At 31.3% G+C, this 16,686-nt stretch overlaps 1 protein-coding gene across 8 annotated transcripts in view; it reads left to right on the top strand.

Moving 5' to 3' along the window:
• The window catches only part of LOC106787956 (inactive rhomboid protein 1), a 243,532-nt gene extending 229,064 nt beyond the window's left edge, over positions 1–14,468 (top strand). For 5 of the 8 annotated variants that reach the window (XM_014750782.1, XM_014750791.1, XM_014750772.1 and 2 more), the window contains 10 exons: positions 7,472–7,791; positions 8,003–8,089; positions 8,504–8,704; positions 10,036–10,219; positions 11,481–11,717; positions 11,846–11,872; positions 12,299–12,489; positions 12,577–12,873; positions 12,949–13,102; positions 13,262–14,468. In XM_014750782.1, the coding sequence (XP_014606268.1) occupies positions 7,472–7,791; positions 8,003–8,089; positions 8,504–8,704; positions 10,036–10,219; positions 11,481–11,717; positions 11,846–11,872; positions 12,299–12,489; positions 12,577–12,873; positions 12,949–13,102; positions 13,262–13,693 (2,130 nt within the window). In that variant the 3' untranslated portion in view covers positions 13,694–14,468. The remainder of the gene's footprint in view (positions 1–7,471; positions 7,792–8,002; positions 8,090–8,503; positions 8,705–10,035; positions 10,220–11,480; positions 11,718–11,845; positions 11,873–12,298; positions 12,490–12,576; positions 12,874–12,948; positions 13,103–13,261) is intronic. The other 3 variants (XM_014750819.1, XM_014750810.1, XM_014750800.1) reach the window with 3 other exon arrangements.
• The last annotated feature ends 2,218 nt before the right edge of the window (positions 14,469–16,686 follow it).

The raw sequence follows: 16,686 nt of genomic DNA, 5'->3' as shown, positions 1-16,686 counted from the left end.
TATTATATTAAATTAATAAATATATATAAACGAGAAGGTAAGAAGAATAAGAAGAAGAAGAAGAAGAAAAAAAAGTAGAGCAATAGTTAAATAACTCGAATAGTTAAACATTAAACTCTTCTTCCTCTTACAATTAAAAGTAAAAACTAAAATAAGAGATAAAAAGAAAGGTACGAGGGTAGTTGGACTTGAAAACAAACAAAAAAAGAAAAACAAAACAAAAAATAATTAGGGGAGAGATTTAAACACGCGAAACACATACACACGCACGCAAGCACACACATATTTACATGTACACACATGGACGGCATGATAACATCGAAAAGTCCGCGAAACAACGAGGAGAGCTCCAATTCCGAATTTTTATCTTGTAGTAAAGCACACGCCGCCACGTTAAATTTCCCACGCAGCACGCGGCCGTAATTTTTAATCACTTTATTACCGGACGTAACAATGCCTGGAAAACAAAATAAAAAAAGAGTGAGAGAGAGAGAGAGAAACGTTATCTCCATACACGACTGTCGTTCTCGTAGTCAGAAAAATGTTGTCCTCCTATTTATAAAAATATAATGTACATGGAATATACGGTAAAAACATATTCCGAACCAGTTTGGCCATTACATATTTTTTCAAATCTGACGTTTTTCAAAAACTCTTTCTCTTTCTCTTTCTTTCTTTCTCTATTTTACATATATATATATTATATATATATTATATATGTATATATCTTGCTGTTCCTATCTATGTACATACCTATCTACTATACTAACTCGTGCTACATCTCCACGATGCATCCCGTAGGAAACGTTTGTGTATAATATGTATCTACGATATAACTACACTCGGTCTCTCGAGATTTGATATGTACGCATGTGTGTAAATTTACCGAGAAAACACGTGTGAGAAGATGTCTATGCATATATATATATATATATGTATATCATTTATATACGTATATATGTATATAAGTGTGTGTATGTAAAAGAAAAAGAGAAGAAGAATATCAAGAGAATCCAACAGCATAGTGTTCTGTACAACATTCATGAATATTTTGACGTATTCTTGTTACTTCCTTTACAAACTGTTCGTCGGTGTGCTAAAAAACGAAAGACAGAAAGAAGGAAAGAAAGAAAAGAAAAGAAAAGAGAAAAGAAAAAAAGAGAGAGAGAAAAGAATAAATAAAAAGAGTCAGCGAAGGGAATGAATTTTTAAAACACGTTCTCTTCCTTCCTTCCTTCGAGAACACTTTTCTTCTTTTATTTCTTTTTATCTCTCTCTCTCTCTCTCTCTCTCTCTCTCTCTCTCTCTCTCTCTTTTCATTCATCTCTATCTTTTTCTCATAAAAGTCACGATCACAGTAAATCGTTCGATCTGATTGCGAGAATCTTTCGAGGAAGAGAAGCAAAATTAGTTTTCACAGAGAATATCTCATGAAAAAATAATACCATCTCGAGATAACTACATTCTCTGAGTATCTCGTATTACGTATGCGCACACACTCATATACATTCATATATTTCCTTTATATATGTATATATGAGAGAGAGAGAGAGAGAGAGAAAGAGAGAGTTTCCCTTAAATTACTGCTTGTCGTATTTAATTGAAAAGCAACACGCAGCACGCACGAATCTAACCGAGATCTATAAATTTTCGAATTAACTATTGTGCACAGTCCCCCTCTCTCTCTCTCTCTCTCTCTCTCTTTCTCTCTCTTTCTATCTATCTATATATCTATCTCTCTCCGTGTCTTTAATTCTGTCACTTTCTCCGAAACTCCACCACCGATATAATTATTCCTTTTGGAATATGAGTTATGCTTACTTGCAACTTCAAATATCTCTTCTTTCATTTAAAATAATTGCGATGTGTGTGTGTGTGTGTGTGTGTTTCATGGTATAAACAAAATTTATTAAATTGAAACGATGTTCTCTTCTTTTTTGTTAAAACATAATATTATTTTTTTATTATATATTCTTTTACCGTTATTCGAAAAAAAAAAAATGATTTTGTATTTATCGTACATATATATTATAATACATCGGAACGATTCGTAGAAATCAACGTAATTATATTACGTCATTATTTACTTTTTCAATATTATTCCAATATATAATTTGGAATATAAATGATTGAACGATTTAAATGAATGTTTTATTAAATTTTTTTATTATATACGATTCGAAAAATGTCTATTATAATATAACTGTATAAATAATTACAAATGCATTACTTTGTGCGATAGGAAAAGAGATTTAAAAAAATATATAATTTTCATATATACGTTGTGAAAAAGTAAATTTATTTTTAGTAGTACCGTAACAATGTACATATGAAAAATATCAAATATAAATAAGTTTTATTATCGTCGTAGTCACAAGATAACAAAACTCAATGCAATACAGCAGAACAGAACACAACAGAATGCTAAGTTGTCATAATCGGGATAGAATCTAGCTCGGATAACAGTTTTTCCATATAATCATCATATATGCTCGATCGAACGCAAATATGCCGAAGGCTATGCATTATGAATTCAAATGAACGCGAACTTCCCATTAAATTACATTTTCTTCATGCTTTATTATATCTTGGAAATATACATATGCAGAATTTTTCAAATAAAGTTTTACGCATACTGTTTTTTTTTTTTTTTTTTTTGTAAAAAATCAAATATGACATCTATATTTTATTTCTTTTAATATATAAATAAATGACACAAAAATATTACAATAAAAAAACAAAGCTAATTGAAAAGATACATTATTTAAGCCAGTGTCACATACAATTTGATCAAAATTATTTGAATATTAAAACGCGAATTAATATTAGCTTCCATTCTCAAAAAACAATCTAAACAATTTCAAACAAATTTCTTCCATATTTAATGATTAAACATTTTGTATTACTACATAAATATAATTAATATTTTTAATTTTTAAACAACAATTTTGTAATATTACTTTATTTGAATTATTTTACATATTCGTAGTACGAACAGGGGACCCCTTATATGATCAGACATTTTTAAGTAGTATCAGAAAAAGTATCCTTACATGGTCAGACATTTGTAAATAATACGAACCAGAAATCCCTCAAATATTTAAAAATGGTAAGTGTTCTAACATATCACACATACAATAATAGATTGCTTTTAGTTTAATTTAGAAAAATAAAAGAGAAGAAGAAACGAAATGGAAAATTGAGAGAGGAAAAGAAAAGAAAAAAAGTTTCGAATGATACAAAGTGGAAGAATGATCGACTGTAGTGAAAGGCAAATATTATTCTAAGGGCCGAGTTGCGATCTTGATAAATAAATAAAGAACCGGTCTAATGGAATACAAATTTACTTGATGTTAAAATTAAACGGCACTCAAAGGATCGTTAATTAAGACAAACCAAAAAGTTAAAGCTTTCTATCTCTGTTTCTTTTTTTTTTTTTATTATATCTTTTCTTTTTATTTTTACAAAAGTTAAACAAATCGTTACGTTTCCTTTCTCTCTCTCTTTCTTTCTTTCTTTGCTTCGTTTAAAATAAAATCGATAATTATTCGCAAACCTTTCCTATTTTTTATCGTATTACGTTAGTCCAATGATAATCCTCAAAACTTGTATATACGTGTGAACATTTGTGCGTGTAGGTATATGCTACATACGTGTGAATGTCTCTTTGTATATATGTATCTATATTTGAATATCTGTGTTTGTGTTTGTGTAGTAGGTCATATATGAACTTCTCACAATGGATGCCGATGAACTTAGCAAGTGAACACGTCACAAGCAGACATGGTCTAACCAATCACCTACTGCCACTACTGTACTTCTCCGTGTCTGCCCATTGCAGTAGCTAAAACTTTGTCTATTCTCTTCTCTCTATTTCTCTCTCTCTATATATATACATAATAGATATATGTGACTCGTTTATTTGTAAAAATATGAATATCTCGTGAGGTAGCGAACCTATCGAAAAAATTTATTTTCATTAATTTCTTTGATACAAAGAAAAACATCGCACGTTAGAAATTTTTTCTCCGCAACTGGGAAACAGTGATTGGTTAAATTGTTTTTATATATAATAGAAACCCATTTATTTGTTTTCTTCTTTTTTTTTTTCTTTCACAGTACGATTGCATTTGTTGAAATTTAATCTACATGCAAACATTTTTCCACCGTTAAATATTATAAATGTGTTATTATTAATTCGTGTATTTTTTAGATCTTAAATAGACCTTTGTGAGATATGATAATTTGGGAAATTAAGAAGTTCACGGCATTTGGAAAAATATATATTTTATATAAAATAAAAGAGTAACAACAAAATATTTATACTAGATTCAATCTCTAACAAGATATTCTAATATTTTACAATAAACGGGACAATATTCTGGATATGATTTAAATTTCTAATACGACTATCTAATTATTATTAAAATGATCCCCCTCGTGAAAATAAAATATCAATTAAAATCTAATCTAAAATTGAAGTAAACGTAAGAAAGGATTTAAAAAAAAATCAATAATAATATATAATACAATTTGAAACAATGTTTATCTTATAAAATATTTTCATTCCTTATAGATATTTTGTCAACGTTTATAATCGAATCTAATAGTGGCATAATATTCGAAATTCATAGAGGATAATATCGGTAATGGGATCTAAGCTGGCTTAGATGCTACTTCGACATTGCATTTATAACGTTACTATCGCAGGTAACGTAACACTATATAATCGTGTAACACGTTTATATACCTTTGGATGTGTATGAAAGATAAAAGCCGATCGTAGGTATTAAACAGGACTGAATTGCAATATAACCTGGACGCAGCAACTCTACACACTTAACACAACAAACAAATCGATATTAACCGATGACTATGAACTTCCTTCTTATCGTAGTTGTGTTCGTCGTCATTGTATTTGTATACGTGGACACTGTTAATAATAATTATTACAAAAATTCGTAAGTTTTACTTTAATTTTGCTTACTTCTCAACTTTGTTTGCCTTTTTAATTTCTCATTAGTGTTCAAAACAATTTTCCTCTTCTATATTAATAATTAATTAATATTAAATTTAATTTTTTTTTTAAAGTACAAAACATTTTTTTTCGAGTTATTTTTGAGTGTAGAGAGGTATATCTAAATATTTTGTTATATTATTATATTATTATTATTACTTCCATACAAAACATCATCGGATGGAAAGCATCATCGATACTTGCCATTAACGGACCTTGAATCATGATATAACACGATTGATTATAAATGCATTACACGTTTATAAATAATGACATAGATAATTAGATAAAATAATTCACAAATTCGCAAGCTCATTAACAATCATTGTAAAATCAAATTACCATGGAGGGTCTAACCCAACCAGCCAGTCCCTTCCCTTCCTACTCCTCTTCCGATCAATTGTTGCCCATGTTCTCCTGCGTGCATCGGCAATCGACGTGAAAGCTCATAAGTTAATATCAATGAATGACGTTCCGGGATTCTCGAAATTAACAGCTAACGCGATAATACTATTATAGATTTCGTGACTATAATGGACGTACACTCGAAGTCCTCTGTCGTGTTAAAGTACGACGATAGTTGGATGAATAATCGAAACATCGTTATTGTGTATGTATTCCACGGTGAGATGATTTTTAAATGATTGTCTTTCCTAATTAGATTCGAGATGATTAAATGAACGTTAAAATGAAATTATTAACGTTTAGCAAACACGGTTATCATAGTTTAATAACCCTTTGCGGCATGGAATTATAGATAATAAAAAGACCTGTTGCGCAAACATTTTATTTTATTTTATTTTTTAAATTGCATTATATTTTATACTGATTTGTTTTGTTCTAGAAATTGTAGGGAAAAAATGTTTTAGTCACGTCGGAGATGACTTTATTGTGCAAAGAATTAAAGGCAAAATTGTTATTTCGAATATTTTTGATGTAAGGTAAAATAACAAATTTAACACGGTCCATGATTTGTTTGTGAGACATGGATCGTGTAAGAAAGATATATGAAATTTTAATTGAATGATTTGTTCGAATATTAACTAAATAATTAACATTAGAATATTCCACGGAATGAGCTTAAAATATTGAAACTTATTATATTTCATTTTAATAAACAAAGTATACGAAAGAAAACGGATAATCGCGTTTAGAATTATCTCGGATAATTTCGTACAAATGGTAACGAAATGTAGGGATGGTAGATTCCATGATTGATGGTAAAAGTAGTAAATGTTCGTTTTGTAGATGCATATGCGAGAGTTTAATGAAAAATCTAGAATTTCTTTTGCACTCTCTTTATCTAATTTTCTTTGATTGTGAGTCTCTGTAGAAAAGCAAGTATTTCAAATGCGGAAAGACGTTATCGTCTGGTGCATCTGTGTTACTTCGAGAACGTGCAATTCGAGGAATCTCTAAAAGGGAATATCGTGCTGCCCTTTGAAAGGGAAACAACCACTAGTTCGCGTAGGAGCTCGCTTGATATGCGGTTAGAGGCGCTTAAGCTCGTTAAAAACGACATCAAACCCGATAACTTTCTGCGAATACGAGCGTAACCTTGTAATTTGCCGGCTTTCGTGCATATCGTTAGAAAATCATTACGATACTTCCTCCCACGAATTACAGAAGACTATAACAACCGGCATAAGAGAATGAGAGAGAAAGAAAGAGACATATACGTTATCATAATTTTATCTCTAAAATGGTATGCGTTCGTAACCTTTAATTGTAGTTAAGAAACCTATCTCAACGATTCAAGTTCTTCGAACTTTCCTTATCTCGTATGAAAATCCTTACTTATTTTAATAACATATTCGACGTTACCCTACCTCAGGCTGTAAATTCAAAATTTCAACATGACGCTCGCAGTGTCTCGATTCTTTAATCGATCGGTCGAAGCATACTGTCAGCGCCATCTACCGATTATCGATGCGAATCAAAAGTGCCGTGCATTTGACCCCTGGCGATAGGCAATTCGTAATGCGTGTGCGCAAAGAAAGTAATCTACATTGATTTGATAGTAATTATTTTATGAAATAAACCGCGAAAATATATTATATCGTCAACTATACAATATATACGTTTAAATAATAATGTTTAACAAGTATAAATAAAAAAAAATTGAAGAAAGTATAACGTAAATCCTAAAAACGAAGTGGAGTGAATGAAGTAAAAGTAATTAAGTAAATATTGTAAACCTAAGTTCACTCAGAGTCCTTGCAATAAACTACTACTACTACTACTATATTTAAGGAATTACACCACGTTAGCTCGCAGAAACAAGCATAATAAAAAAATGTTTGTTTGACATAACTCTTTCAAGTAGGATCATTTTCTTATGCTAGTTTTTCAAAGCATCAAGATGTTATAACCCTTTAAATGACGTATTTATTGATGCAATTGTTAATATTGTTCGATTTAATTTGAATTGTTGCTGTTGTTGTGTTATTTCAGTCAATGACGAGACAACGTCCAAGAGAAAGATCTCGAACGAGGCCAGAATCTCGAAGTTTTCCACCGAGCGTAATCGCGTATCTGTCAAGGACAGAAGGTGTATCATCTCCAGAAAGCGGTCAGGAAGAAGAAGAATCGTTTTTCGAAAGACCACCTCCTCCACCACCGCCATTACCTCCGCCAGCTTTGTCGAGTCAGCAACAATCCCAAACGCAAATCGAACAGACTACTGGTGGATTGGCTAAAGCCGAAGATGTCGATAGCAAGATAGAAATTCGAGATTCAGGGAACGAACGTGATACGAGCGAGGAATTGGTCAGGTATCGTCAGATTCATCCTTCCAATCCTTCTATCTTCGTATCCTTATTCAGTCATTTCCGTTCCTTCCCTTCACATATCCAATATTTTATCGACAACGATCACGACGAATATCGAATAGTACTTCTAATTCTAACTTAGTTTTAGGTTTCCCCTTTTTTTTTTAGGAACAAAAAAACAAATGGAAGTAAATTCACAAGATTTCTTTTACAGGTTCGCACAGCAAAAAGATGAAAGGAGTACAATTGACGGACAAGTTAGGAGACCTCATCAGGTCACGAGGGACCATTATACTTCAAGGTATGTTTAATCGATAATTAATTATTATTTTAATTCCTTTTAATTCAGTTTTACTTTAAAATCACGCTTACATATTGATTTATTGTATCTTTTATCAAATCTAAATCAATTGTTATTATTTTATATACCATGATTGATGATTTTTCGTAGTATTTAAATTAGAAAAAGTTGAACAAAAATTTGTTTAATCAATAATTTACATACCGTTGTATTATTGTTAGACCACACGTGTGTTCGTCGCGTCAAGAATTATTAGAAGTAATAATATATAATTATAAAAAAAAAAAAAAAGAATAAAATTTGTTATATCTCTAAATTTTACATGCATAGTAGATGCGTTTGCATTAATTATAAATTGAATAAAAAATAGTATTTCGATGTTTCGAGCACACAAGATACGTTTTACAACGATAGATATTACAGAAAAACTAGTTGGAGCAGGTCGAAATACGACAGCCCACTAAGGGAAGACACAAGGATGCAGCATGACGATGGTGTCTCTCTGAGAAGGGAAATGACCGGTGGTACGAGAATCTCGTCTAATACCATCGATCGTATCTTCGATAATAGTAATCGACGGCAATATGGCATGGGAATCGTTGGACGATTCTTTGGGTATGTTTGTTCATCATATTTATCAAAAATTTATTTTAAAAATTTATTTCGAAAAAAAAATACCCTTATAAACTTTGACACTTTGAATCGAAACTATTACATAAATAATCTTATTACAATTATATTATTACTTAAATTTATACACTTTCTAATTATTTTAAATATTTTCGATGTAAAATGCATTTACAAATTTTGATATTTTTCATGTGAATTATATAACATTCATAATAATTCAATAAGTATAGATTTTTATGAATATATTAAATGAAAATATTATTAATATAAATATTAATATAAATAATTAGATTTTCAATTTTCGAATGAAAAATACAATATAATAAGAACGAATTCTCGACAATTTATTCACGCGAAACGCTCTTTCACTTTTCACCGTTCGTTTAACGAACTTAGTTCTTTATGTACTAAGCAACGTACATAGAATGAGAAAGAGAAAGAGAAAGAGAGAAAGAGAGAGAGAGAGAGAGAAAGCACAGTTTTCTATGAAACAAAGACTTCTCTGAAGCAAGACTCAAGAATCTCATGCATAAATAAATATTAATGGAAAAAGCTGTTTGTACCAATTCAAAATTAGATCTCTAAGTTAGTATTTTGGTTTCCTACTACTACGTTAACATATTGTGACGTTATAATTGTAAGGTAAACTTCGAATAATTCTTCATCTTCTTTTTCTTGATGATTATGATGATCATGACAATGACAATGACAATGATCGATTACGATAAATATGATAATAGTTATGATCTTAATGATGATGATGATTAATTTATTAACGTAATATATTTTGTCATAACCAATCATTATGATTGATCTTATAGAAATATGAAGGTATTCGTAAATTTTTCCTAATTCTCTATTATTAATCATTTTTCTTTTTCTTTTTTTCTTTCAAACGATATTTTCACGTTATAAGAAAAAGCAAAAACAAAAGAAAAAAAAGAAAAGAAAGGAAAGATAAAACGAAGAAAAAAAAACAAGAAAAAGAGAAAGATGAACGAGGAGTCGACGAATGACTCGTTTAAAGTTAGAATTTCAAGGTGGATAATAATGGGATCCGGGTGTGACAGGAAATGTCATCTTTGATACGGAGAATGATTGATACGAATCCGCGACATTTTATTAAATGTCACGAGACGTTGCCGTACTCCGTAGTCGTTTGGTTTGATGGTAGTGGTAGACGTGACATGAAACTAAAAAAGAAAGAAAGACAGAGAAAGAGAGAGAGATATGAAGAGAGAGAAAGAAAAAAAGCGGAAAAGATAGATAGATATATATTCTTAAATTTGTTCTTTTCTGTTTTCCTATATTTGCAGAAGATCCTTTCGAAAGAGCGTAACCAACAAACCGGAAGTGAGAAAGCAATTGGACGATTTCGAAGATCACAGACCTTACTTTACATATTGGATCACGACGGTACAGGTTCTCATTCTGATAATATCTTTGGCGTGTTATGGTTTTGGACCTGTTGGTTTGGAACTCAATCATAGATCAGCAAGGGTAAGTTATAATTCATATTTTACAATTTATTTATTCATGCATATGTTTACTCCATTTTTTGTTTTTTTTTTTTTACATAAGATTAATTATTAGTTTTTATCCAAAAATCAATTACTTTGTACTAATAGAGCCTAATTGACAAGACAGCGATTTTTTGGGGGAAATTCTACACAGTTATAAGAGTCCATCAAAATCATCATACACTGTATAAGCAGTATAAGACCTAATTAATTATAATTTATATTAACAAAGTAACGGTATATATCTTTAATTATTAATAATTGAAATCGTATCTTTTTCTATATTAGAAAGAACGTTTCTTCCCTCATGTTTTATCAGGGTTTTTTTGAACATTTTTTCAAATTTGAATCAGAGGGTTTGTTTAGCTATATATTCCTTTCAATCTGTTTAAAACTTAGCTTAAACACACTTCCCTCCCCCCGTGCTCTAAACATAATCCCATCTGAAGCATATATTCTAAATTGACCAAAACCTTCTGATCATTTTATAAGTTGACCAGACAATGTAAGAAATATATGCTCAAAATATATATTGCTCCATCTTATAGGACATTCTATAGAATGCTTCCGGGCAATCTATACAATACTCGGATTCTATACATTGACCATACATACATATATATATATATAAAATCGTTAACCCAAGCAATTACGAATAAAACTTTATACGCGATAATTGATAGATTGCAAATGTTATGCAAACCGCGCGTGCCGTCGTGTGTGCTCTCAACAAATCGTTTCCCTATAAATAATCATGAGGTGCTACGGTCGTCGCGTTATTCAACGTCGTCGTACCTCGATTTGCTCCATTTCCATCACGATCCTTCGTATCTCTATTCTGTCTATGTATGTGTGTGTGCTAATATGTATTTGCTTATCTATCTATATATGTATGTACATATACATTTGCGTATGGAACCATTTATACGCTAAATAGAATTTCCAATTCATCTTCGTCTATCGAAAATACATTTAATCTTTTTAGTTTNTCTATGTATGTGTGTGTGCTAATATGTATTTGCTTATCTATCTATATATGTATGTACATATACATTTGCGTATGGAACCATTTATACGCTAAATATATTTTCTAATTCATCTTCATCTATCGAAAATTCATTTAATCTTTCTAGTTTTTTTTTTTTTCTTTTTTTTTTTTTTTTTTTTTCTCTTTTTAATTGTTTTCTTATATCAGATGTTTTGGTATATTTATTATTAATTATATTTTTATTTGTTTGCAGGTATTGGTAACGAGTTTATCGTTGCAAGAGGTCGATTATCAAGAGCCTGCAAATTTCTGGTTTGGACCAAGAGCAGCGGATTTGATTCATCTCGGTGCAAAATTTGCACCCTGTATGCGTCGAGATATTAAAATATTAAAAGAGATCGACATATGGAGAGAAAGAGAACGCGATACTGCTTGCTGTATTAGAAACGATGATTCCGGTTGTGTACAATCTAGTAAAGCCGACTGTTCAGTGAGTTCAATTTGATTTTATTGTTTAATCGTTTACTATTCAGTTTATTCAAATATTTTTGTTTTTTTTTTTATATTGTAAAGATCCTATTAATAATATAATTTCTAATTTTGTTACTAAATCAACTGGTCCGAGGATTGAAATCAACAATTACGGTAAATTTAATGCCCCATTATGCATGAATCCGTTTCACGATTCACGTTTAATGAATTAGCAGCTGTATTGTTAATATTTCGTTTCTATTACGTTGACTGCCATGTGGAGATCATCCATAACTGACGTTTGTTTTTTCGATGGGAGAATCATGAGGGTCATCTGTAACTCGCTTTACTAATATTTTGTTTTATATTTAATCTCATTGTAAGAATTGTTACCCCTACAAGAAAGCATATAAAACTCGCGTGGCAGTCAACGTGTTAGAATTATATTAATGTTATCCAAACTTTGAGATATGCCACTTTTTCTTTAGAAACAATTAAGTATATAATAATAATATTATATAATATTTTATATTAGGTGTATAATATAAATGTGTAACAAAATTAAATATAGTAATTGAATAAAAATGAAAATATATATAGAATACAATATCGACCTGGAAAAAATGGGGCCCTGGAGATAGTGGACCCGGTGGACGAATAAGTGGATCCGTTTGTGGTTTGGATCCAAAATTTTGTGATGCACCAGCGAGCATAGCCCCATACGAATGGCCAGATGATATCACCAAATGGCCTATCTGTCGAAAAACTAATCCGTTCAGTCAGCGGTACAAGTATGTATGAAACTCTAATCAGTAATTAATTATTAATTTAATATTAAAAATAACAAACCTATCAATTAAATTTTGTTAATTTATTAGCAAAAATTTGAATCAAAGAGGAAATGGAAACTTCCCGATTGGTCGATACAAAGACAAAATGGCGGAGCACATGGTTTGCGAGGTGATAGGACATCCCTGTTGTATTGGTATTCATGGAATGTGTAGAATAACAACAAAGGAATATTGTGACTTTGTTGGTGGTTATTTCCACGAGGAAGCATCCTTGTGCTCCCAAGTCGAATGCCTCCATGACGTTTGCGGTATGATACCGTTCCTCCATCCTGAATGGCCGGACCAGTTTTACAGATTATTCACTACGACCTTTCTTCATGCTGGGTAGTATCGCTATCCTTATTTTATAAACTATCGGTATCTTAACCAATCTATGGATTTAAACATGTTATCTTTCAGAATTCTACACCTGGGGATCACTCTGCTGATCCAATATTTCTTGATGAGAGACTTGGAAAAGTTAACGGGTTCGTTGCGTATCGCTTTGATCTATTTCATCGGTGCGTTAGCTGGAAATTTGGCCAGTGCCATATTCGTTCCTTACAGAGCGGAGGTAATAATAAAATAATATTAGAATTATCCGGAAAACTTCGTGCCGATTTATATTTTTAATATATATATACACCCAATATTTGCATGTATTATCATTTAAATTTGATTAGAAGAACAATCAAATACAATGCAATACATTATAAATATTTGTTTGTTTCAGGTTGGTCCAGCTGGTGCACACTTTGCATTGCTCGCAACATTAGTCGTCGAGGTCCTGAATAGCTGGCAAATGCTAAAACATCCAAGGCGAGCACTTATCAAGTTACTCTCAACACTCTTCGGTTTACTAATACTCGGTGTTTTACCATGGATCGACAACTATGCGCACCTATTTGGCTTTATCTTCGGCTTCTTTGCGGCTTACGCATTCATGCCTTTCGTCTCCTTCGGCCATTACGATAGGCGTCGTAAAATCTTTATTATCTGGGTTTGCCTCGTACTCATAGTCAGTCTATTCATTCTACTTCTTGCCCTCTTTTACAACGTCCCCCTCTATGATTGCGAGGCCTGCAAGCTCTTCAATTGCATACCCTTTACGCGCGACTTTTGCGCCTCGCAAAATATCAACATCAAAAGGGAAGAGCCTGTATGACACACGGGGCCGCGGTTCAAAGTCGAGCGCGAAGTACCGTTCGGCCCCCGATCCTACGCTCGTTCTCATCCTACAACAACAAAAACAACAATTGCAACAACAATAAGCCCAAAAATCTCGATCCAACGGATTCTCTTAGCCCACCTGGCTATAATCCTCTCGAATCCTCCATACGATCGTCATCTGCGATACCTGAAGGAATGATCGAGACCCAATACTGTCTCTTGTTCTCTTTAAAATTGTACAAAAAAGAAAAAAAAAGAAAAAGAAAGAAAAGAAAAAAAGTAACATTGACACATAACATAGTGTCTCGAAGAAGTGCAAGAAATCCGATAAAGTGGCGAATCGATCGGATTTAAATGAATATTCAAAGAAAAAGAAAATGATTAAAACCACGATGAATAAGAACAAAATATATTCACTACGTTGTTGTTGTTTTCTGTGCTTCTTTCTCCATTTCTTCTTCGCTCACTGCCAAGAGAATGCAACTGCGAAGAACGACTACAATGGCGACTAAACTTACTAAAGATCGAGATGATGAACCGACATAATGCCTTAAACAAGTATAATCGCAAGTACTCTCTCGTCGTTCTTCTCCTTCTCGAGTAAATAAATAAATAAATAAATAAATAAATAAATAAATAAAGAAAGAAAAAAATTAAATAAATAAATAATTAAAAATACAACAGGATTTAGAATTCTCGATTTTGGAACGATTATGAGCCTTATTATTATTATTATTATTATTATTATTATTAATAATATTATTAATATTATTATTATTATTATTATATTATTATTATTATGATAATATTAACAAAACAACCGAGTTGCACTTTTTTTTCTTCTTTTTTTTTTTTTCTAAACTCGAGATCATGAATTACAAATAAGCGCACGATCTTTCGAGGATTTGTCGAGAAGATTAATTCTGATGCCGATCCGAGGAAGGGGAATCCGTTGAGACACGAGCATTCGTCTCTTTTTGTGTGTATTAATATTTAAAGTAATAATATTTAAAGAAGAAAAACATAAGAAAAGAGAAAAAATAAAAAAAGACGAACAGAAAGAGAGAGTGAGTGAGAGAGAGAGAGAGAGAGAGAGGGGAAAGAAAGAGAAAGAAAGTGAGTGTAAATAGAATAAAATAAAATAAAAAAAAAAATGAAAAAAGAAAGGAAGAAGAGAAAAGGGTGAGAAATGAATAGGATTAAAACTCTTGTTAAATAAATACGTTGTAATGATGTAATCGGTACTTTCGCGAAAATTTCGAATGAAAAATAATTATAAGAAGAATCTTTGAAAGTGTGCAGCATACGTCTGTTATTTATTTATTTATTTGTTTGTTTGTTTGCTAGTTTATTATTTGTTAGTTCGTATGTTTTTTTGTTGTTTGTTTATTTGTTTGTTAATATTCTTCTTTTTTTTTCCTATTTTTGTTGTTGTTGTTGTCTCGTCTAATACAGCACAGCGTAGCATCTTGTATGATGTATGTATGTATATGTATGTAAACCTCCGACACACTTGGAACTATCTGTGATGGACCACATGATTGACTTACGGAGATATTTTTAAAATAGTTGTACACGATAGATAGCGAGAGTGCTGCAACACATCATCATCGTGAAAGACTCGAGAACAAAATTACCGATTAGAAGAAGAAGAGGAAGAAGAAGAGGAAAAAGAAGATGAAGGAGAATAAGAAGAAAAGGAAGAAGAAGAAGAAAAAGAAGAGGAAGAAACAGAAGAAGAAGAAGAAGAAGAAGAAGAATGGTTAGAAAAAAGGGGGGAGCGCTTGAGGTCGGATGAGCTTAATTTTAAGAGTCGGAGGGGGACACACGTGACACAAGGAGGAAAGTGTTTAAAATTAAGTCTACGATGAAACGAATAACAATTTTTTATAAATGGTGCGAAGAGAGAGAGAGAAAGAGAAGGATATCAGAACTCTTAATCAATTTTCGAAACTTGTATATATAATTACATATGCGAGAGCGAGAGAGAGAGAAAGAGAGAGAGAGAGAGAGAGCGAGAGAGAGCGAAAGAACGAAAAAAAGAACAAAAGAGAGAAAGAGAGAGAGAGAATGTTGAATAAGTGTAATGAGTGTAAGCGTGTTTAAGCGTTGCGTTTAAGTCGAATCGCGACTATGGTTACCGTAATATTGTAAATGTGTATTTTATTATAACGGGTATGTAAGATTTAACTGGCATAAAATAAGCCAGCTGGTCCGAGATGTGCGATTTTATTCGTCTCTCTGCGGCTTTAACGAGTTTTATGGCGTGTTTGTTGCGTTTAACAAATTAGAGCTAGCGAGAACAGAAGACGGAAATAAAATGTGCCACAAATGTGAAAATGATCGACGCAACAGGTCTTTTTCCGAGAGGATAGAACATCACATTCGTATAAATATGAGGGTGATTGTATGAAACATTTTTCTAACAAAAATCATACACTTTTATCAAACATCCTATAGATAATTATATCGTATTATATAAATATAAATCCTTTTTCTTCTTTTTTTTATAGTAATTAACATTTTTATTTATTTATTTATTTATTCATTTGTAAATAAAAGAAAAAGTTTGTTCTTAGCTCGAATTACTGTATTGTTGAACATAACTCATTTGTAACATATCTAAACAAAACAAAAAATCGTTTCATCCAAATCACCCTCGTATATTCTATCTGTGTATAGAAAGTTTTGCGACTTCCTCTAATATATAGCACGCTCAGTTAAGAAGGATTGATTCTTTCGTTGCCACAGCTAAAATCAATCATTCTATCACATTCTATTACTTAATTTTCTTTTTTTTGTTTTTCTTTCTATCTTCATTATTTTAACGTAAAAGAGGAATAGCAATTCTTGTCTTCCTGTTGTGTTCAACATTTCATTTTTTCTTTATTTTATTTTTTTTCTTATTGTCTTTTATAAAACTTACATTTAAATATCATAGAAACTTTTCAATTTCAGCCGAATATAATAATTAAGATTTCATATATA

This window comes from Polistes canadensis, unplaced genomic scaffold (assembly GCF_001313835.1).
Source record: "Polistes canadensis isolate GaletaPanama2010 unplaced genomic scaffold, ASM131383v1 scaffold_5, whole genome shotgun sequence".
NCBI classification, from domain to species: Eukaryota; Metazoa; Arthropoda; class Insecta; order Hymenoptera; family Vespidae; genus Polistes; species Polistes canadensis.
This window is presented reverse-complemented; position numbering and strand designations above follow the sequence as displayed.